General features: G+C 35.9%; 3 protein-coding genes across 4 annotated transcripts in view; 1 reads left to right on the forward strand and 2 right to left on the reverse strand.

Annotated features, from left to right (window-relative positions):
• Positions 1–16,709, forward strand: part of LOC100260791 (serine/threonine-protein kinase STY8) — a 37,961-nt gene extending 21,252 nt beyond the window's left edge. The window contains exons 11-17 of one of the 2 annotated variants that reach the window (XM_059736482.1): positions 10,758–10,831; positions 11,163–11,338; positions 12,777–12,872; positions 15,751–15,831; positions 15,945–15,998; positions 16,087–16,221; positions 16,304–16,709. In XM_059736482.1, the coding sequence (XP_059592465.1) occupies positions 10,758–10,831; positions 11,163–11,338; positions 12,777–12,872; positions 15,751–15,831; positions 15,945–15,998; positions 16,087–16,221; positions 16,304–16,384 (697 nt within the window). In that variant the 3' untranslated portion in view covers positions 16,385–16,709. Of the gene's footprint in view, positions 1–10,757; positions 10,832–11,162; positions 11,339–12,776; positions 12,873–12,999; positions 13,108–15,750; positions 15,832–15,944; positions 15,999–16,086; positions 16,222–16,303 lie in introns of those variants that run through there. The other variant, XR_009465562.1, reaches the window with a different exon arrangement.
• A 517-nt stretch (positions 16,710–17,226) lies between these two features.
• LOC100854442 (protein IQ-DOMAIN 20) lies at positions 17,227–18,511 on the reverse strand. Its single transcript, XM_003635408.4, has 2 exons — positions 17,793–18,511; positions 17,227–17,697 (listed from the first exon to the last, which is right to left on the reverse strand). The coding sequence occupies exons 1-2, from the start codon at positions 18,039–18,041 to the stop codon at positions 17,533–17,535; spliced, it is 414 nt and encodes a 137-aa protein (XP_003635456.1). The 5' UTR covers positions 18,042–18,511; the 3' UTR covers positions 17,227–17,532.
• Positions 18,512–18,615: 104 nt separating this feature from the next.
• Positions 18,616–21,460, reverse strand: LOC100259157 (thiosulfate sulfurtransferase 16, chloroplastic). Its single transcript, XM_002271037.4, has 7 exons — positions 21,120–21,460; positions 20,984–21,046; positions 20,659–20,769; positions 20,464–20,537; positions 19,349–19,419; positions 19,188–19,241; positions 18,616–18,891 (listed from the first exon to the last, which is right to left on the reverse strand). Exons 1-7 carry the CDS (start codon positions 21,215–21,217, stop codon positions 18,817–18,819), a joined length of 546 nt encoding a protein of 181 aa, XP_002271073.4. The 5' UTR covers positions 21,218–21,460; the 3' UTR covers positions 18,616–18,816.
• Between the last annotated feature and the right edge of the window lie 3,479 nt (positions 21,461–24,939).

The following is a 24,939-nucleotide window of genomic DNA, read 5'->3' on the forward strand; positions in this document are numbered from 1 at the left end:
GCAAAGGAGAAATCTTCCTACCTCATTTGCACGACGCTCCAACCTGTACTTCCTTCCCTCCTCCTCCCAGACGAGGGACTGACTTCTATCATCTCTACCTCTACAGCAAGTCTTAACTCCAGTCAACAAACTTCTAAGGCTTGCATCCCCAAATCTGATCCAAGAGGTTATTCCTCTGCATCTCTCCCAAATGCACACTCTTAACTTACCTCTTACAACATCAATCAAAAGTTCAAAAGATTTGGACTCCACAGCAAACCATTTTCTTCCATCCCTTGGAACTTCCTTCATACTTGTTCCACTCCTTCAACTAAATCAGAGATCAAATTGCTCAATGCACGAGTGGGAGAGGTTTCAATTCTTTCCATTTGACATATCAAGGATTTTAGACCAATCAATCTAGTAAGCAAGCTATATAAACTTCTAGCAAAAATTCGGGCAAGTAAATTGGAAAAGGTGGTGTCTGAGTATCAGAATGCTTTTGTGAGGGGAGACATATCCTTGATGAGGGTTTCATTATGGGACCATTGACTCAAGGAAGAAAAAGCTCTAGAGTAGATTTAGTTTGCAAGTTGGTCATGGTGATCCTCTTCAAAGGGATCATAAAGAAAGCTTTGGAATAGGTTAGTTGTAACATTTTTTATGTTCAAAGTAGAAGAGGGAAGGTTTTTTTGTTTTGTTTGTTTTTTTGTTTTTTTTGCTTGGAGCCCTTTGTATGGTTACACTTTCACTGTAACATTGTTACAATGGCTAACACACTCCAAAAAAATTACTCAAAAAAAGATTTGAGCACTTGCTTCTATTACTTCACAATTTTGAGTTCCTTCTGACTTTTGTCCCTCCAAATGATCCAAAATAAACACTAAGGGAAAATCAGCTAGGCTCTTTTCCACTTTTTCCCAACAAAGGACCCATTGTAGCTTAAAAACATCGGTCTTGTTAAAGAATGGATCAACCAAGCTATCCTAAACATGGAAAAGAGAAGCCACCACAATATTCTTGTTGTGGCACAATATAAGAGAATGTGTTTATAAGGTCAAAATTTAACCTTTATAAGCTATCATATACTTAAATTAAGTTAATTATGGACCAACAACAAAATCACATGTTCAAAGTTGTCACATGTCATAAATTTTCTACTAATGAATAATGTCATCTATAGCATGAGCTATATAAAAAGAAAAGACAAGTTCTTTTCCATTTAAATAAGAAAAATATATATTCTAAAAATTAAAATATGATTGTTAGAATAAACAAAATGGTAAATTCGATAATTGAAAAAGTAATTATCGAGTTTTACTAAGAAATATATTAAAGACTACCAAATATGTTGTTTTAGATTTCCTTAAATATTATTTTAAATTAAAGAATAATATATTAAACGGTTAAGACTTCTAATTATGGTCTTTAAAATCTTAAATATAATTGTTAGAATAAACAAAATGGTAAATTCGATAATTGAAAAAGTAATTATCAAGTCTTACTAAGAAATAAATTATAGACTACCAAATATGTTGTTTTAGATCTCTTAAATTAAAGAATAATATATTAAACAGTTAAGACTTCTAATTATGGTCTTTAAAATCTTTCTAAATATTAATTTTAGTCCCATCAATAAATTTGTAAGGAATTAGAAAACTAAATAAATTTGGTACTTCCAGTCTCTATAAATGAGACTCATTCTAAAGCTCTCAAGGCAAGTCAGAAGACAAGACTTGAGACAAACTCTTCAAGGGAGATCCAAATCTTCAAAGGAAACACCTTGATGAATCTTCAATTTTTTCAAAGTTTCTTCAAATTGTCAAGATCCTTGAACCCTCGAGTTACAAGCTTCAAGATTAAAATGTATAAAAGAAAACTCTTTCGATCTAGGATTGAGTTGCTCAAGCCCTCAATTGGCATTGTTCAAGTTATGTCAAGGCAATCAAGCCAAAGCTCAAGTCACACCAATACCTAATTCACGCCAAAGTCCAAGTCAAGCCAAAATCCAAATCACACCAAGGTCCAAGTCAAGACAAGGTGCAAATCATGCCAAGACTCAAGTCAAGTCAACTCTCAAAATTAAATCAAGTTAAGGCCCAAATTAAGTTGAAGCTATTTGATAACCAGGTTCCTCAAGCCCTTGATTAACAACTAGGAAAAATGAAGAATTAGAGTATAGAGATTATAACCACATCATTCTTCAAATCAATAAAAATATAATTTGACCACAAATAAGTTTTTCTTGAAAAGAAATTTGTGTGTATAATGCAATAAATGGATTCTTTTTCCTTTTTACACATGCAACATTTGTTCCTTAAAGACATGTCTCTCCTTTTCAATTGATCCAAGGTCAATGTTCTTTTGCACATTGCTTCCCAATGTAAAAAAAAAAAACCCACTCTTGTCGAAGTCCATAGACTCCAAACGACATCAACTAAAAATGGGGTTGATCCTAGTTGCACCAAAAAGGAGTAGAAAGTCTCAACTGAGAACTTTTCCACTCTTTAGATCCATTTGGGTCATCCTATCCTATGCATCTTGCCTCACTTTTGCTTTTGAAGTCTTCGTAGAAAAGCTCCACGATCTCTAACTCCCAATCATGGAACCATACCACCTATCCAACCAAAATTTACTCTTCTCTCATCCCCAATAACAAAGTGAATTCTACTTTTAAAACCTTCCCATTTGTTCCTAATTGCCTTTCACAATCGTACTGCATAACCTTCCCTTAGTACACTAAAGCAAACCCCCACCTCTAAAAAGAAAAACTCTCCTATAATTACCCTCTTCCATGGAGACTTTTTTATAGGCAAATCTACTTGCCTAGAAGAACAGTATTGAGAACATGAAGATTTTTTATCCAAGCTCCCTTTTTTAAAATGTAACATGCAAAGCATTAATAAAAAAAAAACCCTTAGATAATGAATAATTCTTTGTACTCAACATGGACTTGATTAAAATGTGATTGTGGATTAAGAAATTTTTAGCTAAGTGAATTTTCTTATATTGTTATTTGTGCTTATGAGGTAGCTCATAAAAATATTATATGACTGCAATCAACATTCTTTTACCCTGTATAACTTGATCATACCTCTCCTCTTTGAAACTGCCATTTGAGCTTTTTTTTTCTTTTTTTTTAATAAGAATTTTACTTATGAATTAACCCATTCCCATTTTGTACTAGTTAGTCAAAGCATATTAACTAGGTTTTAATCTTCGCCTATGTCATCCTTGCTATATAAGTTACAAGCCACTTCGCCTATTTACATGGTGTGGTGGCTTGAACTCTTGGTCAGCCTTGAGGCTTGACTACTTAGTTTCTGATGAGTAGAAGGACTACTTTTTGGGTCTTTCTCTGTTTGTTATTCCTAAGACTATTTCAGACCATTGTCCTATCATTCTTGAAGGGGGAAGGATCAAAAAAGGCAAAACTCCTTTCAAATTTGAGAATATGTGGTTTAAGGTTGATGGTTTCAAAGATCTCTTGAGAAATTGGTGGACGAGGTATAATGTTAGTGGAACTAGCTCACTGCCTTGCTGTGAAGTAAAAGGCCCTCAAAAAAGACCTTAAGGTGTGGAATAAAGTAGCTTTTGGTAATGTTTCCTTTAACAAGGCAAAAGCTCTTTCCCTTATTAACTTTTGGGACTCTAAAGAGAGAGTTTCTCCTCTCTCCCTTGAGGAGACAAAGGCTAGAAGGATGGCCTTGGAGGAGTTTAAAAAGTGGGCTTTAATGGAAGAAACTTCATGGAGAGAAAGGTCTAGAGAAATCTAGTTAAGGGAGGGAGATAAGAACATTAGGGTTTTCCACAAAATGGCCAAGGCTTGTAGTAAAAAGAACTTGTTGACCAAAGTGAGTTAATGGTGCGTAGAGCTTTTCATGCTCTTCTTTCGGAGATGGGGGATTGGAGACCAATCATAAGGAGATTATGCTTTGAAGTTTTGGGGAGAGATCGTTCCAAGAGCTTAGAGGAGCCTTCCTTGGAGGAGGAAGTTTTTGAAGCTCTCAATAGCCTTTGTGGGGATAAAGCTCCAAGCACAAACAGTTTCACTATGGCTTCTAGTAATTTTGTTGGGATTTCATTTAGTGCAAGATCATGGGTTCTTTTAGGGAGTTTTTCACTCAAGGCACTTTTCAAAGAAGCTTAAACACCACTTTCTTATTGTTGATCCCAACAAAGGGGGAGCTGGAAATTTGAAAGACTTTAGACCCATTAGCGTTGTTGGGGGTTTGTTCAAGTTGCTAACTCAAGTTTTGGCAAACAAACTCAAGGAAGTAATGGGAGAGGTGGTTTCGGACTTTCAATGTGCTTTTATTAAAGGTAGACAGATTCTTGATGCAGTGCCCATTGCTAGTGAAGTCATTGACTCTAAGTTAAAGAGCAACACTCTCGGACTTATCTTAAAGATGGATATTGAGATGACTTATGATCATTTCAATTGAGATTTCTTATTAACGGTCTTGTCTAAAATGGGGTTTGTGCAAAAGTGGATAAGATGGATAAAATGATGTATCTCCATGGCAAGCTTTTTTGTTCTCATTTACGAAACTCCTTCAGGATTTTTTCATAGTTTCGGGTTTGAGGCAAGGCAATCCTTTATCCCCCTAACCTTTCATTTTGGCCATGGAAGCTCTTAGTCAATTGTTAAGCAAAGCTAAGAGTGGAGACTTCATTTTAGGTTTTAATGTGGGAAGAAGAAGTGGAAAGGGGATGGATGTGTCTTGTCTCTTGTTTGTTGACGATACCTTGATTTTTTGCAAGGCCAACAATGATTAGTTGAGACATTTGAGTAGGGTGTTTATGTGGTTTAAGGCAACCTCTCAACTAAAAATTAATTTGGATAAGAGTGAGGTTATTCTTGTTTGTGTGTGTGTGGGTGTTGGGGAGGGGGTGTAACTAATGTGGAGATTTTAGCATCGGTGTTGGGATGTAGAATAGGTAAGCTAGCCACATCTTATTTTGGTTTACCTTTAGGAGTCTCTTTTAAATCTTCCAGGATATGGGATGCAGTGGAAGAGAGATTTGGAAATAGATTTGCGATGTGGAAAAGATAATACCTTTCCAAGGGTGGGAGACTTACTTTGATAAAAAACACTTTATCAAGTCTCCTGATTTACTTCATGTCTTTATTTGTTATCCCAAGAAAGGTTAGTTCAAGACTCAAAAATATCCAAATAGATTTTTTATGGAGAGATGGTGCACTAGAGAAAAAACCTCATTTAGTGAATTGGAATCTATTTGGGTTAGGTAAAAAGGAGGGGGGCCTCGGAATTCTTAACCTTGTTTTCCTAAACAAAGCTTAGCTTGAGAGAAGTGGAGTTGGAGATTTGCTACATGAAGGGAGTCTTTATGGAAACTGACACGAAATATGGGATTAAAAATAATAAATTATGTCTATTAGATTGATTATACACACAGTTTATACAGGAGATTACAAGAGAAGAAATAGGAAACAAGAGACATAATAGGAAACTAACTTATTCCTAAACTAACTTATTCCTAAATCATAAAACTATCTATTTACAGAAATAGGAAGCTAACATAATAGGAAAATAATTCTCCTATTTTATTTACAGCTCAACACTCCCCCTCAAGCTGAGGAATAGATGTCTTCCATTCCCAGCTTGAATACAAGATCGTGAAACATTGAACTGTTCAGCCCTTTTGTTAGGATATCAGCTAATTGATGTTCTGATGGAACATAGGACATACACACTATTCCTTCCTCCAATTTTTCTTTGATGAAATGCCTATCAATCTCAATATGTTTTGTCCTATCGTGTTGTATAGGGTTATGAGCAATATTGATAGCTGACTTGTTGTCACAATAGAGTTTCATAGGACCATCCCACTTGATTCTCAAATCATCTAGAATAATCTTCAGCCAAAGTAGTTCACACAACCCTTGAGCAATGACCTTAAACTCTGATTCTGCAAACGACCTTGCTACCACATTTTGCTTTTTTACTTCTCCATGTTACCAGATTACCTCAAAGAAAAGTACAATACCCTGTAGTTGATCTTCAATCCACTAGGGAACCTGCATTGTCAGCGTCGGTGTATGCTTCTAGAGCAAGAGTATTGTTCTTCTTGAACAAAATTCTTTTCCTAGGGTTGCCTTTCAAGTAATGTAGCACCCTGTAAGCAGCTTGAAGATGAGGTTCTCTTGGATCATGCATGAATTGACTGATCACGCTCACTGAGTAGGCAATGTCTAGCCGAGTGTGAGCAAAGTATATGAGCCTACCAACCAGCTTCTGGTACATTCTTTTATCCACCACTGGTTCTTCTGTAGCTTCTCCCAACTTGTGGTTTGGATCCATTGGGATAGAGACTAGTTTACACCCAATCTTCCCTGTTTCTGCCAATAAATCAGTCACATACTTTTGTTGAGAGATGAAGATCCCTTGTGTGGAATATGCCACCTCAATACCGAGGAAGTACTTCAGTTTTTCTAGTTCCTTTATCTCAAATCTGTTGCTAATCTCTGTTTCAATTCATGTTTTTCTCTCTCATCATTTCCAGTCACTATGATCTAGAAGAGCAGTTACTCCCCCTGAAGCCGAGTGTTTAATGAAGAGAGTGTGGTCACCTTGGCTTTGTTTGTACCCAAACTCTTTCATAACTTTTGCAAATCTCTCAAACTAAGCCTCAGGAGATTGTTTTAGCCCATAAAGAGCCTTTTTCAGCTTGCACACCTTGTTACCTGTGTTTCCCTCAAATCCCAGTGGGATGTTCATGTAAATCTCTTCATCTAAATCACCATGAAGAAATGTATTCTTAACATCATACTGTAGGAGTTGCCAATTGTAGTGGGCAGCCAGTGACAGTAGGATTCTTACAGTATTCATTTTTGTAACTGGAGCAAAAGTCTTCTGATAATCAACTCCATAAGTTTGAGTGTACCCTTTGGCTACCAATCTTGCTTTATGTCTCTCAAGAGATCCATCAACCTTATATTTCAGTGTGAAAATCCACCTGCAATCAACAATGTTTTTCCCTTTCAGTCTTTCAACAATCTCCCATGTTTTATTTTTTTCTAATGCACTCATCTCCTCTCTCATAGCATCCTTCCATTCCCTTTTTGTCAATGCCTCAGAAACAGTGTTAGGGATGATAGTGGTGGTAGACTCACAATAAAATTCTTGTAAGCTAGTGATAGGTGCTTAAGAGACACAGTGTGATAGTGGATAGAGTGGTCGGTTAGTGCATTCTCTGGTGCCTTTTCTAACAGCAATAGGAAGGTCTAGGTCTAGGTTGTCTCTTGAGTCAGTGGAAGTTCACCAGGTTGTGTATGTAAAGGTGGGTCCGATCTTACCGTGATTTCATTCCCAGGGTTTGAGTTGGATTCTTGGACCTGTTTTTGTTCTGGAATGGCCTTTTCCCTTGAATTACACTTTAGGAACCTGTGGAAAATTGCGAGTGACACTGGCTGGAACAAGGGATGACACGGGTTCAGTGGTAAAATTGGGTGTCTTAGGTGTGATTGACTCGGATGACTCAGGTTCAGATGACTCAGGTTTTTCATCACCATGGGTTGAGACATGAGGAAGGTCAAGAGGTTCAAAGGACTCATAAGGACTATCTTCTATCATTGAAATATCCCCATGAAGAGAGGACTTGGGGAAAAAAGGTTTATTTTCTGTGAAGGTGACATCTGCAAAGATTGTAACACTTGTATCCTTTTTGAGTTGATGAGTAACCAAGGAAGACACATTTTATGGCTTGAGGGTCTAGCTTATCTCTATGTTGGCTGTGGACATGAACAAATGCAATGCGCCCAAATACCCTAGGAGTGAGCCCATTTGAGGTTCTGAAGTGTTGATAGAAACTCTTAAGTATCTCTACGGGGCTTTTGTTGTCTAACACTCGTGAGGAATTCTATTTATCATGTATGTGGCAGTAAGAACAGCTTCCCCCCAATAGGACTTAGGAACATTCCCTTGAAAGAGTAAGACTCGGGTTGTTGCGAGTAAATGCCCATTTTTCCTCTCGGCTACCCCATTTTGTTGGGTTGTGTTAACACATGATGAGTCATGGAGAATGCCCTGTGATTGAAAATAGGGTGACAAAGTCTAGTTGAAGTAATCTCTAGCATTGTCTATCCTAAAGTTTTTTATTTTAACCCCAAATTGGTTTTGAACCATTGAGTGGAAATTAGGTATAACAATGCTAACATCAGATTTTTATTTAAGAAGAAAGATTCATGTAACCCGAGTGTAGTCATCAATTAAGGATACAAACCAACGAGCCCCAGAAACATTAGGTATAGTCGAAGGACCCCATATGTCACTGAATCAAATGAAAAGGATGAGAACTACTTTTATTGCTAATAGGAAAAGATACACGAGTATGTTTTTCCAATTCACAAGTTTCACAATGAAACTCAAAAATATCTAATCCTTGGAACAAATGAGGAAACATGACCTTTAAAACCTTAAAAGATGGATGACCTAGACGTAGGTGATACAACCAAATGGTATCTTTATTTGAGAAACTGAGAAAAGACAATGACAAATTATTACTAGTTTTCTGAGATGATTCAAGGTGGTAAAGACCGCTCCTTTCCTTAGCAAGTCCAATCCTCCTCCCCAGGCCTTGTTTTTGAAGAACACAATAAGAAGGGAAAAAAATAACATAACATTTAAGATCATGGGTAAGTTTTTGAATGGAAACAAGGTTGGCTGACAATTTTGATACATAGAGGACATTTTTAAGAATAAGGGTAGGTGTGATGTATATGTCTCCGAAACCTGCAACGGTAGCTAAAGAGCCACCGGCCACTACAATTTTCTTATTACTTGGGTTTGGGGTATAGGTATTGAAAAGTTGAGATTTGGAGGTCATATAGTTTGTGGCACCGAAGTCTATTATCCAAGAGTCATCATAAACTCTGTGTAAGGCATTTATGTAAAAAGATAGTGAAGGTGTACCTGAATTTTCCAACATCTTCCATGAAAAAACCTGATCTCTTAGAATTAAGGTAGACCGCGAAACAAAAAAATCAGTAGCAATGAAGGCTGGTAAAAGAACACGTGAATAAAAAAAAAATCCAGCTATGAAGGCTAGAAAAATGACGATGAAGGCTAGAATGATGCCCAGGTCTTAAAAACCTACAACTCTGATACCATGACACGAAATATGGGATGAAAAATAATAAATTGTCTATTAGATTGATTATACACACAATTTATATAGGAGATTACGAGAGAAGAAATAGGAAACAAGAGACATAATAGGAAACTAACTTATTCCTAAATCATAAAACTATCTATTTACAGAAATAGGAAACTAATAAAACTATCTATTTACAAAAATAGGAAACTAACAAAACTATCTATTTACAGAAATAGAAAACTAACATAATAGGAAAATAATTCTCCTATTTTATTTACAGCTCAACACAACTCATAATAAGGAAGTATGAAGAAGAGGAAAGGGAGTGGTGTTTGAGAGAAGTGAGAGAAGGTTATGGAGTTGGGGTGTGAAAGGCCATAAAAAATGAATGGGAGGGTAGGAGAAGTAGATCTCGCTTTTTTAGTTGTGAATGGGAGAAGGGCTAAATTTTGGAAAGACTTATGGTGTGAGAATCAAACTTTGGAAGAAGCATTCCCAAACTTATTTTCTTGTGTGGCCAACAAAAATGGATGGATGGCAGAAGCTTGGGAGGAGGATGGGGAAGGGGGCAGTTGGAGCCCTTGTTTTTCAAGACATTTTTAATGATTGGGAGCTAGGTGAAGTGAAAACTTTGTTTTAGAAACTACAACCTTTGGAAGTTAAAAGGGATGTGGAGGACAATCTAAGATGGAATGAAACTAAGAACGACAAGTTTTCTATTAGATCTCTTTATTGTTCCTCTTCTAAGGGACCTAGAGATCCTTTTCTGTTTAGTATAGTGTAGAGGACCTGGGCTCCAATGAAGGTCAATTTTTTTGCCTAGGAAACATCTTAGGGAAGAATTTTAACTCTTAACTGACTCAAAAAGAGGGGTTGGAATCTCCCGAATAGGTGCTATTTGTGCAAAAGAGAGGAGGAAACTACAAGTCACTTGCTTCTTTTTTGCTCCATAACAAGAATGTTGTGGAATTTGATTTACTCCCTTTTTGGAATGGAGTGGGTTTTACATTCCAGAGGGAATCTGTTGGGTTGGCATAACTCTTTCGTGGGTAAAAGATGGAAGAAAGCATGGAGGGTTGCTCCCTTGTGCTTGTGGTAGACTATTTGGAAGGAAAGGAACAAAAGGACTTTTAATGATGTTGAGCAATCAAACCAAGCGATTAAATCTACTTTTTATATACTTTTGTGAATTGGGTTAAGGTGTATACAAAGGACCACACGCTATCTATGTTAGATTTTCTAGATTGGTTGAGTTCTTAGTAAGGAAAAAGTTCTTTTTGCTCCTTACCTTTTCGCCTATACTAGGCTTTGATTGTACCACTTAGTGTGTGCTTGCTTCATCTTCTCTAAGGTGCTTCGAATACATGCCCTCTTTTTGCCTAACAAAAAAAAAAAAAAAAAAAAAAAGGAAAAAAGTTTCAAGTCACTCATTAAAATTATAGTGCATTTTTCATTCACTGTATCTTTAGAAAGCTGTAGTGCAGTGTCCTAGCAATATGTTTTGTTTTGTGCATGTAATAATTTGTATTGGAGTTTTTTCTGATGTCAACTAATGTTATTCCACTTGCCCATCCCTTTGGTAAGAAGGATAGATATCTCTTTCTGCATCTTTCTTAACATTCCCATCTTTTCTCATATGATTTTTATTGGCATTGTAGAAAAATTCGGCACAGGAATGTTGTACAATTCATAGGTGCATGTACCCGACCTCCAAATTTGTGCATTATAACTGGTAAATTCCAATGAATTTTCTATACCTATTTTAGTGTATGCTTGAGATACATTTGTTACTTCTATATTCAAGATTGGGCTGCTGCTTGGGTGCTGTTTTTCAACATGGTAACATATAATTCATTAGGTTAATAGAAGGGAACTACTGCCTATATAGCAGCTATATGTGGGATTTACAGAAAGTATAGGAACTTAGTTTTTATGGTAACTATCCTCTTATACAAATTTATCATTCTGTAAGATTACATGGCCCTTTGGGACGTTGTAATATCAATTTGCTCTCTTTTTAAAGAAGATAATTAATTCTGATGGTTATGTTTCTATTTTACCAGAGTTCATGTCTAGAGGAAGTGTCTACGACTTTCTGCATAAACAACGGGGTGCATTTAAGCTACCATCTCTACTCAAAGTAGCGATTGATGTTGCCAAAGGAATGAACTATTTGCACGAGAATAATATAATCCACAGGGATCTGAAAACTGCCAATCTTTTGATGGATGAAAATGATGTACGTGGTATTTCTTTTTAAAACCATATGTGTCTGATCTTTTATCCTTTGTTAATTATATTTTCATACAATATCCATGTGACTTTAAACCTTTTAACTTTTCTGATTTAGTTTTTCTTAATTTTTGTCTCTGGAAAATTTCCCATAATATGCAAAACCACAATTCTATCCCTTTTGCGGATATGATGCTTTCTCATCTTGATAATTTCATTTTTAATTTCTAACTGCCTATTGATGCTGTTTTATGTTTTCAATGTATTCTTTTCTAGTTTGTGGTACTTGCATGTTGTTTTGGTTTTTTTTTCCCCTTCCCTCTTTCCAATGTATTGGTGTTTGTTGAATTTCCATCTTTATATAACCACAATTCTTTGATTTGATAGTCTCTCATATTTCCACTTTGACTGCTTTTGATTTTCAAGCAATCTATTCAATGTTGTTTTCTTCCTAGTTATTGATAATTTCATTTCTACTGTATTTGTCCAACATCCGTAATTATATCACAATCTGAATCCATGTTGGCATTTTCTTTTTTTTCAAATGCACAATAAAATAAATAACATTAAGATTATAAACCAGTCACTAATGGTGTGTATCTAATATAACTGAGTGTCAGATATAAGCTGTGGTAGGATACTCACATTTGTACAGATTTTTATAGCACTTGGAGGAAAAAAAACCAGGCTGCTTATTTGATTGTGATGACTGACTATCCCTACTAGTGTATTGGGCATAGTTTCATAAATAAGGCTGGAGCTAGTTGAGTATGGCTTGGTAGACATAGCTTGTTTCCCTTCCTAAAGTTCAGTTGCATTTTCCATTTTCAATGCCATTCATATCTATTTTCTTGCTTATTTGTTTTCTTAATCAAAATCCCGTCTTCTGTTGCTTGGGGTATGTTTGGTTGATTTTTATTTTTCAATTTCTGGTTTTAAAATGAAAAATTGGAAAGCAATTTTTAAAATCATGTTTGGTAATCTGTTTTTACCTTTTGTTTTCACATTTTGATAACAACAATTTTTAAAAACTAGATAAATAAATAGGGATATAAAAAATCTTTTAATTTGCAAAATTTTTTAAATAAATTTTATAATGAAAAATTTCAAGCTACGACTTAAATCATCTAAAAAGATTTTTTTTTTTTTGACTTGTTATATGATTGCCAAACACTTTTCCATTTATAAAATACATAAAATCAAAATTAGAATTGTCACGAGTTTAATATTTATAAAAATCGAATCCATAACTGAAAAAATCCTTATATTTTAAGTCTAGAAATAGTAAATACAAAACTGTATCTAAATTGAACCTTAGCTTTTGATGAAATCCTTTTTTTGAATTTATGCTGCCTAATTATAGATTCAACCCTCTTAGGAGTTAGGAGGATGCTGCTTGTAACAATATATAGTTTGTCTAAAAATTCTAAAACTTTCCTGGACAGGTTGTTAAGGTTGCTGATTTTGGAGTAGCAAGAGTGCAAACTCAATCTGGAGTAATGACTGCGGAAACTGGAACATACCGTTGGATGGCTCCTGAGGTGTGCATTTTTATGTATTTTCTAATTTCTTGGTTGTTCTCTTTACATAACAGTAATTTTCAATATAAATGTGGTACTAAATCTTCCTTTATAGAAATTTAATGCCAAGTTATTCCATGATATGTAGTTATGCCTCTCAGCAATCGTGCACCTTTAATTTTTATACGTGACATTTTCCTTTTGGTGATGATAGTATGTGTACTATTTTTGCGCAAGTTCAGATCATAATTTTGAGGTATGCACCAATAGCTGTATATATTATTGGCTTACAGTCCTAGTTGACTACAATTGTAACTTCTTTGGTTGGATCAGGTGTCATGTATGTTGCTATGCCTTTACCAAACTTAATTTTTATTTTTTTCTTTTTTGCTGTATGTATCACACCTTACAGCCCCAGTTGTCAGCAATTATAACTTCTCTGATCTGATTGGGTGTCAGTTACTTTATTATTCCACTTACCACTTTTTTTTTCTTTGGTTATGTCATGAATGCTGTCAAAACTCTTTAACATATTTAGCCCAAGATTTGGTATTCAGATCCAATCTGGCATTTTTTTCCAATCTGTTTTCATGTGCAGAAAGCTAATGTCTATTCGCATTCTACTCTCTCTGAACGCTGTTGTAGTGATATAGAGGAGAAAGAAACAAACAATCTTCCTTCACCTTATCTAGATCCGAACTGGTTAACTAAATCCAGAAGAGGCATGTCATTCAGATTGATGGACCTTTTAGTGCGCACAATAGGGGAGTACAAAAACAACATTTTGGGGCCTGGTTGGGCTGTTCCCAATTTTCAAAGGACTAACTTCTCTTTCCATATGATCCAAATAAGCACAATGGGGCAGCCCTTCACAGCTCCCTCTGCATTGTCTCCACAAACCTCCCTTGCCAACTTAGTAGAGTTTCTTTCATTGAAGATGACAATATGGGTTCTGCTCCAAAAAGTAAAAATAGCTAGTGTCACAAAATCCTCTTTTAATGTAATGAAGGAGGATTTGATTAGTTGTTTCTTCTTCCATTTTGTAGAGAAAGCAATGATTTGCCAAAGTCCATCACTCCTTTTTCAATGATTCAAGGTCAAAATCCTATCCCATACTGCCTCCCATGCAAAGAATTTCATTTTTGTAGGAATCCAAGAATTCCAAATCACTTTCATAGAGAAATCCCTTTCTCCCTCCAGCTTAAGAAAAGTATAGAAAGATTTAACTGAAAAGTTTCCTTCCTTTGAGTCCTTCCAAACCAGACTATCCTCTCCATTTTGCTTCATTGGATGCTTTTGGATCCTTGTAAGAAAATCTCCAACCACTTCCAATTCCCAATCATGGAACTATATGAAGAAAAGGTCCCCAATGACCTCCCCCTTCTAAGTCCTCCCATTCCTCCACCACCCAAGCATCCTTTGAACTGGCTAAGGCATCCAAAGCTGGGAATGCATCACTCAAGGCAAAATGCCCACACCAACAATCCTTTCAAAACTCTATTTTTTTTTTCCATCACCCACCGCTAAACTGGTCCAACTTTTTATAAAATTCCAACCTCTAATAGCCTTCCACAACCTAGCCCATAACCTTCCCTCACAATGCTGGAGCACATAACCTGCCTACTCCCTTTCAACAGGAAACCTTCCTTCCCATTTGCTAAGCAATGCCTTATTTAATGTAGATAAGTCTCTGATACCCATCCATCCTTCATTCTTTTTCATGCACACAATTGACTAATTCACCAAGTGAGACTTTTTCTGGAGGGCTCCACCTGGTCAGAGGAAGTCTTTTTGAATCTTCTCAAGTTTCCAACTCACCTTTTTTGGAATGACAAACAAATACATGAGTAATTGGCAAACTTGACTAAGTGATTTTTGATCAATATAAGCTGCCTGATGCTCCAACGTAGTGAGCCTTTGTAGAAACATTTCTTCTATCACATCCCAAGCCACCACTGACTTCACAGAGGGCCCCAATGGTAGTCCAAGGTAGGTAGTAGGAGTGTCCATGCCCACTTCTCAAGAAAGTCGCCACCCCCTCCACATTAGGCACCCCCCTTACAGGAATTAACACACTCTTCTTCAAATTAATCTTTAACCTAAATATTGCCTTAAACTACACGAGTGACCAGCTCAAGTACTTCAACTGCTCCTCACAAGTATCACAGAAAACATGTCAGCTGCCAACAACAGGTTGGATTCTTCTATCCTCTCTCCCACCTTAAAGCCTGAACTGAAACCACCTTCCTCTGCCCTTTTTAAAATACGACTGAGTGCCTTCCATTGCTGGGACAAATAAGTAAGGAGACAGAAGCTCTCTCCTTGCCTCATGCCCCTGGCATTCTAAAAGAAGTCTTTAGGAGTGCCATTCACTAGCATCTAGAACCTAGCTGTAGAGATGCACCATTTAATATAACCTCCCACCTTAGGTTGAATCTCATTTTCTGACACTGCTAAAAGGAAATCCCAATTAATATTGTTGTAGGCCTTCTTGATATCTAGTTTATAGACTACTCTGCCTATGGAGCTATTCAACCTTGAGTCTATTACCTTGTTTTCAAGAAGCACCACTTCCAGTATTTGCCTACCCTCTACAAAGGCATTTTGAGAATTAGAAACCACGCTACACACCATCTCTCTCTCTCTCTCTCTGTGAACAATGTTGCAACGATAATAATTGCCATCTAAATTTTCACAGCCATAATATGATGCTTAATAATCAACTCTAAGGTTCATGCATTATTTAGTTTATTCATTAGCTTTACACTTCTCTCATTTTGTTATGAGCAACATGCATTCATCTCATTTCATAACATAGTTTGCATTTAACATGCCGTCTACATTCTACTAGACTGTTATTTCCTAGCATTTTCTTACAGTAGTTTTTAATGCTCTGAAGGTAATTGAGCACAGACCATATAATCACAAGGCTGATGTTTTCAGTTTTGGAATAGTACTATGGGAGCTTCTGACTGGAGAAGTAAGCTTGTTTTCTCTTAAGAATTTTTCTTTTTCTTTCTTCTGTCTCTTCTGTTTGGCCATAATGCATAAATGTAACTGCTCCAATCATCATGTTCATGGTTGATGTGCCAGCTTCCATACTCATTCTTAACCCCCTTACAAGCTGCAGTTGGTGTGGTCCAAAAGGTATTCCTTCTTTCCATTTTAACACCAGGTTTTACCATGAAATTTTCTTCTCAGTGACTGACTTAACTTCAACTCACATGACAAGCAGGGTCTACGTCCTACTGTTCCCAAGCATACTCATCCAAAGATTGCAGGACTTCTTGAGAGATGCTGGTGGCAAGACCCAACTCTGAGACCTGATTTCTCTACAATTCTAGAAATCCTGCATCAATTAGCCAATGAGGTATGACACTGCTTCAAACCAGAGTTTGTTCTCATTAAACAATTCTACAAGTTGGGTTTTAACTTTTGTGAATTTGAAACAGGTTGGGGGTGAGGGAGACAGTAGGCGCAAGGATAAATCATCTGGCAGATTCTTATCTGCACTTAGACGAGGTCATCACTGAGGTTGGGGAGGAGAGGATGCTGTTCATAATGTATGTAGATCTCAACGCGTGGGCCATTTTTCATCATACATATTGCCATGTACATTACTTTGTCCATGATTAGCGGAGTTCTAGTTTTTTTTATTTTAACCCCATAGAAGATTTCTGGTTCAGGTGCACTGGGAACTTTCTTCTTCCTGTTTATTTTTCTTGGCTGTTTTTTTTTTTTCTAATAATTGCCTCTGATGATTGCAATATGTGTGTTGGGCTAGGTTGGAGAACTGCTTCAACTTGGTACAAAATTCTTGTGGCCTTGCGTTTTGGTTAAATTACTGTTCGTTCTTTCTTTCTTTTTTTTGGGTGGGTAGGGGGTGGATGATTTTTTTAGTCTCAAACATCTTGGCTATGAACAATTGTCCCAGGCACCTGCTCTTTTAGCCCACAATTCCAAGTAGCACTGACACAGTGACAACGGTGGATCACTGGGGGTACTTTTGTATCTCTGGTGAAAGTATAATTAGGAAATTGTGGATAAAGCACGGAAGCAAGACCAAGGAATATGCCCATTCTCTGCCTGGTGTTTTAAAATCTAAAATCCATACGGAGGGCTAGTTATCACTGATTCGATAGATCAATATAAACGAGATAGCTTTTACTGAAAACCTTGAAAGGAAAATTTTGTTACCAGATATTGGGCTTTCAGCTGCCACTGCAACTAGCAACTAGCAACTAGTTGTTTCAATATAGGGATACGGTTGCTGAAATCCAGAAATGTGGTTGTGTGATAATAATTCCAGAAGGTGGAGACATAAAACGGAGCAACCTCTCCTTATTTGAAATGGTTTCTACCAACATTGGCTCCCATATACTCTGTATGAGTATGACTCGTCAAAGTCACCTACAGGATCCATTATCGTTTTGGTGGAACTAAAGCTACCAATTGATTAGGTTCATTTCTGGTTATCTTTTAAGACTTTAAGCCGCCAAATATCTCTAAATGGGCGCAATTAAAGTGAATGTCATACCAGGTGAATATTCAAATTAGAGTAGGCTGTTACTAGAAAGCCCAAATGTGTAACACAAACTGGAATTGGATGTTATACGTAAAGTAAAATATGGAAAATGAGAGCGAGCGTGGTTTAGTGAAGAGGTTAATGGCAATTGATGAATCATGAGTCCAGCTGGAGCAGCTGGCGTGTGCGAACCCTGACCTGTAACCGGACAAGTGCGTGCATGCAATGCAAGGCTATACGTGTCTGTCTCCTCACGCACACCCCACGAACCAACGCTTGTAGCTTCACAAGGCTCCTGAGCGCTCGATATGCCCGTCGTGCCTGTTAAAGTTGCAATTAAACCACTGCTAAAAGACACTGGCCATGCGGAGAATCGTTGAAAAAAGAGATTATGGGGAATGGGTTGGGATTATTACAAGATGACCCCTGAAAATTGCTTGGATTTTGATGGCCGCGATGTCCTCCTTGGTGAGATCTTTCTTTCGGGGTGATGGCAAGCATGGGGCTCCATCATTGGGTTCTTCAGAGTATATTGCTCCTCCTTCTGTAACGTCTGGTTCTTCGTTGTAGCTGGGGCTGGTGGCGATGTGGCGAACAGTGATGGTTTTGGATGATGTGAAGAACTTTGTTCGAACAATGCCGAACCAATTCCGAGACGTTCCCATGAATATTGCCTATCTCACTTGTCTCCTGCTTCTTGTTTCAGATTTTAATGTGTTGCTTCACTCAAATAAAAAGGTCTGGAGAAGGTGGCGTAAAGGGAAGGTATGTGCGCACCATGTTTGCTTGGAGGTAGAGATTTTGTTCATCTCGTGTCTGTCAGGACTGCTATTGCTAACGTGGCAGCATGAATTCCTTTGCTATTTTGAAGCATTCCACCCCTTTCTCCAAAGCAGACTCAGAAATAGATCTTTTTTTTTCGTTAACAATAATATAATAATAAATCAAAGCGGTCCATCAACTACTTGATTTTCTGCTCGCTTTACCCTAGCCCTCACCAGATGGATGGAAGGGTGTACCCATTTTACCCATTAACTCACCTCTAACTCTGAACAGATCTTTCCTCGATTGAAAGTTAAATAATTTACCTTTAAGAAAATGACATTTTATCTTAATCACTTACATTAAGGTTAATTGGCTACACAAATCACATATTTTCCACGTGGATGAAATAAAATTATTAAATAAATTTGGTAAGAGATAATGACCAGGTAAAAAAATGGGAACTGAGAGGCAGCGTTGGCAAGGTAACCATCGATCTTTTATTGCGTGCAAGATACAGATACAGAGCTTACCCGCTTCTGCAACATTTTTATTTACAGATCCCTGTATACCTTGTCCTTGCTATTACTACATTTGTAATTCTTTTCTGCACATAACCTTATTATCTAGAACAGTTACGGTATCAGCAAGTATGGCGCCCATGTGCATACTTCAAGTTCAAGAGTCTGTCGGAAGTCCATTCTGTGACCAAGCATCATACCCACCAGCTATGTCAGTAATGGCTGTAAAACCCTGCAGAGAGAAATTGAACTACTATTATTATTAATGAATTACTACTATTTTTATTTTTAATCAAAAAAATATGGAGTGTATCCAAACAAGCACTAAGTTTGTTTATTTTGAAACCCTTTCAACAACCTTTAAACAAACTGACAGATTCAAGGTTGAGGTGACGCACTACTACAATACTACCAACCAAGCAGAAGAAAATAAATAATAAAATGGAAAAATTATCAGAGGCAGCCCTGAATGAGATTATAGGAATAGGGGCTGTAAAACCAATTTGAAGGTTTAAAGAATGTGCTTACAGCAGCCAAAAGATCATTCACAGCCATGAGTGACCTTTTCCCTTTCTGGCATCCCTGTAAAAGGCAGGAAGTGGAATATGAGGAAGAGAACTCAAATGCCAAATCTCAAAGTTGATTTCAAGTCAATAAGAGCGATAAGACTTTGGATATTGAAGACATACAACAATGATTTCATCATCTTTCCGGAAATGTGATGAAACTTCCACCAGAAATTTAGGGTTCTTTGCCATCCCTAAGATCAAGAAACAAGAGATGAACAAGTGAAATAATAATGATAATTCGCTAAAAGCAATGCAAAACGCTGACACAATACCAACGCACATATTAACATATTAACATATTAAGCAACAACTTAAGAATGAAATAAACTTCTTATCCACTGCAATACTATACCTAATCTTAGTTTCTGATTGGACTCGGATAAATTCTACATCCAGTTTCATTAGCGGTTAATTGCAGTTGAAATTGCTGATTTTACCTTCTACTCCTACTCAACCACTATTATTGAATCCATCCCAAAGAAGAAAGATTGAGGATACCATGTTTACACTAGCTGCTGCTATCAACATTTGGTTTACTAATGCAGCAGTTAACTCCATTGGGTAGCAAAGTTGAACTAAGGTCCAAGTTAAAAGATAATTTTTAGTAGAGGCTATTCATCCTGAAAAGAATGGTAAATTTGTTTTCCCAAATGGACAGATAATATAAATGCCAAGAGATTTTGGATTTATTTGATTGATTAAATATAGCACGGACTTGACCGGATAACTTTTTTTATTCTATTATTAACCAAGCATGAGATAGAATATGATGTTTCATCGCGGGATAGAATAGCTTGTTTATCATGTTATCATTGCTCGAAATTTAATAATCCCATGGAAATTCCATGGATCATAAATTCTTCTTCTTATCAACTTTATCCCATTTGTACAAAAATTAATCAAAGATGGGAAACAACAAATTTTAATTAAAGAAAAATTGGTTCTCAAAAAGAGAAATTAATTAAAAAAAGATTATAAAGTATCACATAGCAAAGCCTACTAAGGTATTGGAATATATCTTCCTCGAGTCTCTATACATCAATGGCGAGTAGCAATCATAGCTAAAGATCATAGAAATACTACCAATCAGAATTTGTCTAAAAAGGCACCCCTTCTATAATGATTCTTATCCAAACAAAACCATAATCAGATTGAATAGCTGAATTTTTTCATATCTGAAAAGGCAATTGAGATCTCAATGAACTTTGTGAAACTTTGTAACTAATAAACCATACCAGATCCAAATCTGAGCATGTAAGGAACGTTAATAGCCCCAGAGGCATGTCCAGCACTGAACTCTTCAGGAGTCCTACAACAACATACCAAAATCGGAAGTATCAAATCGCTGAAACTAACTGCACTACCATCTACTTGTCTATGTGTAAAAATTAAATCTTAACAACAGAAAAGCAATAGGAATCGATATATGCCTGACGTCCAGATACCGATGTCCAGCTTGAAGAAGCTCGAGCGCCACGCGCACCGGCACCGACGTCGGCACACCCGTCGACTCCAAATTTCCTCTAGCAGCAACCACGCGACTTCGGAAACCAAACAACAACCAAAAAAAGTTCATCAACGTACACAAAACACCAATTCAGACACTCAGTTTGGTTCCCGAGAAATCCGCAAAAAGAAAACACTAGAAACCTCACAACATCCGACTGTTACAAGGATTCCGTGTTTTCATCGTTATTTTCCTCTGTTTCCTCGGTAACCAAACAGACATTAATTGTTCATCTGATATAGAAGTACCAAAACCGCTTGGTGCCGCCGACGACACATCGCTGTGGATTCGCCTTCAACGGTGATAAACACCTGTAAAAAATAAATCTTATTTTACTTCTTCAAAAACTTCAAAAATAAAATAAAATAAAATAAAAATGCCGACCTGAAATTGAGATTACGAGAGGGAGACAGCAGAGGAAGCAAGGAAGGAGCGTAGGCAGCGGAGGAGATGAAGGACTTCGCGATCATTTCCTTCTCCATCTTTACCTATCGGTAGTGGATGAGTTGATGTTGCTGCTGCAACGGATTGGAGGAAGTTTGTAGGATGGAGGAGTCTAGAGAGATGGGAGAGAGTAGAGAGTAGTGAATGAGTAGTATGCCAGATGTGTGGTGAGGTCCGCCTTAATAGAGTGTGGCAGTGACCATGGCTGCCACGTCACCAAGGGCTCACCACTCTCGATGCTGATGAGGATGCTCTGCTCTGCTTCAGAATTAGGATAATGGGAATCATAAGCTGACACCGCCACACACGCCTTTCAAGGATAAGTTTGTAACCGCCTCTGTTTTCATTACATGGAAAGCGACTCCCCTTCAGTTTCTCTTTCACTGACTACAGTTACTCCTATTTATGTATTTGAATTTTGAACCCTTTCCTTTTCGATTTTACCTTTATACCCCTAGATTTTTAGACTCAAGAGTCTATGGTTGAACTATTAATCAACTGTTGTAACTTATAAGGTTATGATATCTTAAAAAATCAAGTATTAAAGAGAGGTTTGATTCTCGATCAATACAAAGAAAACACAAATGTTAATGAAAATAATTTTATCGTATTCATTGTACTTAAAAATATATTAAAAAATCAAATATTATTGAAAATAGTTATAAATTTACAAAAATAATTTATTGATTTTAATTTTATTTTTTTTACATTTTTTCTCTATTTTCTTTTTCTATTATTTCTCTTTAAATTTTTTGGAACTAAACCTAACATAAAGAAACATATTCTTGAAAAAAAATTACAAAAAAACAAATTAATAACTACCAAACTTTTTTTTTTCTTTTTGTTTTAATTTGTATATCATTATTGTTAGAATAAAGTTCTTAAAAACAAGACATGATATAGCAAAATTAGACTTGTTTTTCTACTATTCTATTCATTAATGGCATTAAACTTTATTTAAGCATTTAGGTCTATCTGACTAATATTATATATGACTTGGGTGTATTAGGAATTAGATAAAATATCCAAGTTTTCCTTACAAGTTGATAAGTTGTTTACAATCGGTTCATAAACTTAGGCATTTGAGATAGTAGTACATTATCTCCAAATTGAATGGATGACTTGTCTTAGTCATCAAAATGGGTTTCCCATGGTGAGTACAATGTATATAGTTAGACATTAGAAAGAATTACGATAAATTATGACATTAGCTATCAAATAGTTATGATTTACTAAGTTATTATGTTGCATAGACTCTCAACCTTTTAAGAATATTAAGTTAATGTTAAGGTTTTTAGTAGCTTTGAACTATGATGATACCCTAAGGTGGTCATGTGTTCCCTATGGATTGAGTTACTATTGATTAAGGCAGATGACAGTAGGTATTCCCAAGATAACCACCATGATATTTCATAAATTTAAGACAGTGTGTCTCATCGAGTGATCATAAGGACTTACAATCATTTTCTTCAATGAAATGATATATGTTCTTAATAAGTTAAAATATGTCAGATGATTACACAATAAAAGAATCAGATACTCAAGGATTATAAAGATAATATTGAAATGTTGATAGCATTTACCTTATTAAATTATGAACACCGAGTTATGAAAGTTTGCATGCAATAGATAGTAGGTCACAAGTAAAAAGAATTGATTAAAGAAAGTGTGATTTTCAGCTCCTTTGTGCCTTTTTTGGATTGTTTGGAAAGAAAGAAATAGTAGGACTTTTGAAAACAAGGGGCATTCAATTCATAGGTGTAAATTGTTTTTCTTTTGTAATCTATGGGCGTGGACTAAGGGGTTTTTTTGGATCTGGTCCCCCTTTTGTTGTAGATTTTGTAGATTGGTTAGGACCTGTTTAAGGGATTCTTTTTTCTCTCTTTTGTATACTACCTGTATACTTTGGAGCTCATCCTTGATATGTCTTTTTTCTTTTAATATATTGCTTTTTATTCATAAAAAAAAAAATCAATTTAATCAATTCTTATCTCAATACAATGATATAAGATAGTAGAATGCAATCGATTCTTTTTAATGAAATGTTGAGTTAATTTCAAATTTGGATTATAAGGGAGTTAGTATTTCCCTACAAGTTTTAATGGTTCTCGTTCAACCTTATATTCTTTGTTTGTACAAAGGTTTAAGGATTTATGGAAAATTAATCATTTATGTGCATAAAGGTATTTTAGTAAAAGTGCAAGTTCCACATGACTTTATGATTTATTATTTTTGTTTATATAGGTTAAGTTAATTAATTAATTGAAGTTCATTAGAAGTAATTAACTAATTAATTAGTACCTAGTGGGTTACATTAAGTGACTCGGACCCAAGTTGGATAAAAGTCACTTTAGCCCACAAGAGAATTCATATAAACCCCATGGGTTTTAGGTTCAACCTCTAACTTAATAGACCATTAGTCTTTCAAATATCTAGCCTCCTCCTCTTTCTCATTTCAAGATATGTAATCACTCTACACAAGTGTCATGAATCAAGGGAGTGATTAGGTAGAAGATCGCTAGGTTTCAAGATCTCTTCTATAAAAGGATTTGGGTTTTAGAGTATTCAAACCTTAGTATGGTTTCTAACATGCCCTACAGGACCAAAGTTTAAATTTTTATTATTTCCATTTTGCTTAGGATCTTAGATGCATGCGCCTTAAAGCCCCAAAACAGATATTAAATCAGCCAACCACTAGTACCAAAACAAGATTGGATATCCATAGCATGTTAGATCTAATATTAAGGTTATACTAACTTTATTTTGTAGGGTTAAGATTTCACCCCATGACTCTATGAATGAATGGATGAAATTTATTCTTCTTTTTTTCCATATGAATGGACTGGTTGTTTTTCTTTTCTATATTGGGTTATAATCTGCATAAGAAGTATAAGTTAAAAAATTTCATGGTAAAAATCTCTTCTTTTTACATAGATGGATTGTAAGCTCCGTTTTTTTTAGGAGAATAGGATTTTTGTATTCCATGTAAAAATTTGTTCTTTATCCATATGCAGTGTCCTAAGAGGATACAGCAAGACCTCATCAATTCTGCGACATTCATGCAGAAAACTAACTTGAAAAAAAGTCAATTTTGGATTCAAATTCTAGTAAAAGTTGTGGTGGCATGAAGAGATGTAGGTGACAACTATCAAGCACTAAGATTAGTGAGCAGCGTTGCAGGCCTGCAACGCCAAGCAATCTTTTAAGCACCTTGGGCACTCAAGTACTATTAGTGGCAATGTAGTGGCAACTTAGGAAATTTTGTAGTTTTAGTGTTTATATATATATAATTAAAATAAAGAACTCTCTTTAAAATTTCTAAGTTTACATTAGCTTATTACACTAAGTTTCAGATTAGGAAATAAATGTTTTTAGAAATTCTCATAGAAGATAATTTATTCATCAAGATAATTACTAAAAATTTTAAAAATCTCTTAATTAACTCAAAAGATTAAGTAGAGGAGGGTCATAGACAAGCCCATAACCTTCAAGATCAAACCCATCTTGATATGGGTCATCACCTCCCTAACGATGGATTGGTCCAAAGAATCAAGGGACATGAATTTTCATTATTATCTTTAGACCCATCTTGATGTTGAGTCATCACCACCTCATCAGTGGGTTGGGTTAAGGGTTAAGATATTAAGAAATATGAATTTTCTTAAGAATGAGATTAAATATTTTAGTTGTGTGAGCAACCATCCTAATTGGAGAGGTTCTTTACTGGGTAACATTAATGTCAAATATCTTAGTTATATAT

Source organism: Vitis vinifera, chromosome 4 (genome assembly GCF_030704535.1).
Source record: "Vitis vinifera cultivar Pinot Noir 40024 chromosome 4, ASM3070453v1".
NCBI classification, from domain to species: Eukaryota; Viridiplantae; Streptophyta; class Magnoliopsida; order Vitales; family Vitaceae; genus Vitis; species Vitis vinifera.

Coding starts and splice junctions, on each gene's coding strand:
- LOC100854442 (XM_003635408.4), bottom strand. CDS start 18,041: ATGGGAACGTCTCGGAATTGGTTCGGCATTGTTCGAACAAAGTTCTTC. Junction 17,698..17,792: donor CAATTTTCAGGGGTCATCTT/GTAATAATCCCA, acceptor CAACTTTAACAG/GCACGACGGGCATATCGAGC.
- LOC100259157 (XM_002271037.4), bottom strand. CDS start 21,217: ATGGAGAAGGAAATGATCGCGAAGTCCTTCATCTCCTCCGCTGCCTAC. Junction 19,242..19,348: donor AAGATGATGAAATCATTGTT/GTATGTCTTCAA, acceptor TGCCTTTTACAG/GGATGCCAGAAAGGGAAAAG. Junction 18,892..19,187: donor TGAATGATCTTTTGGCTGCT/GTAAGCACATTC, acceptor TTCTCTCTGCAG/GGTTTTACAGCCATTACTGA.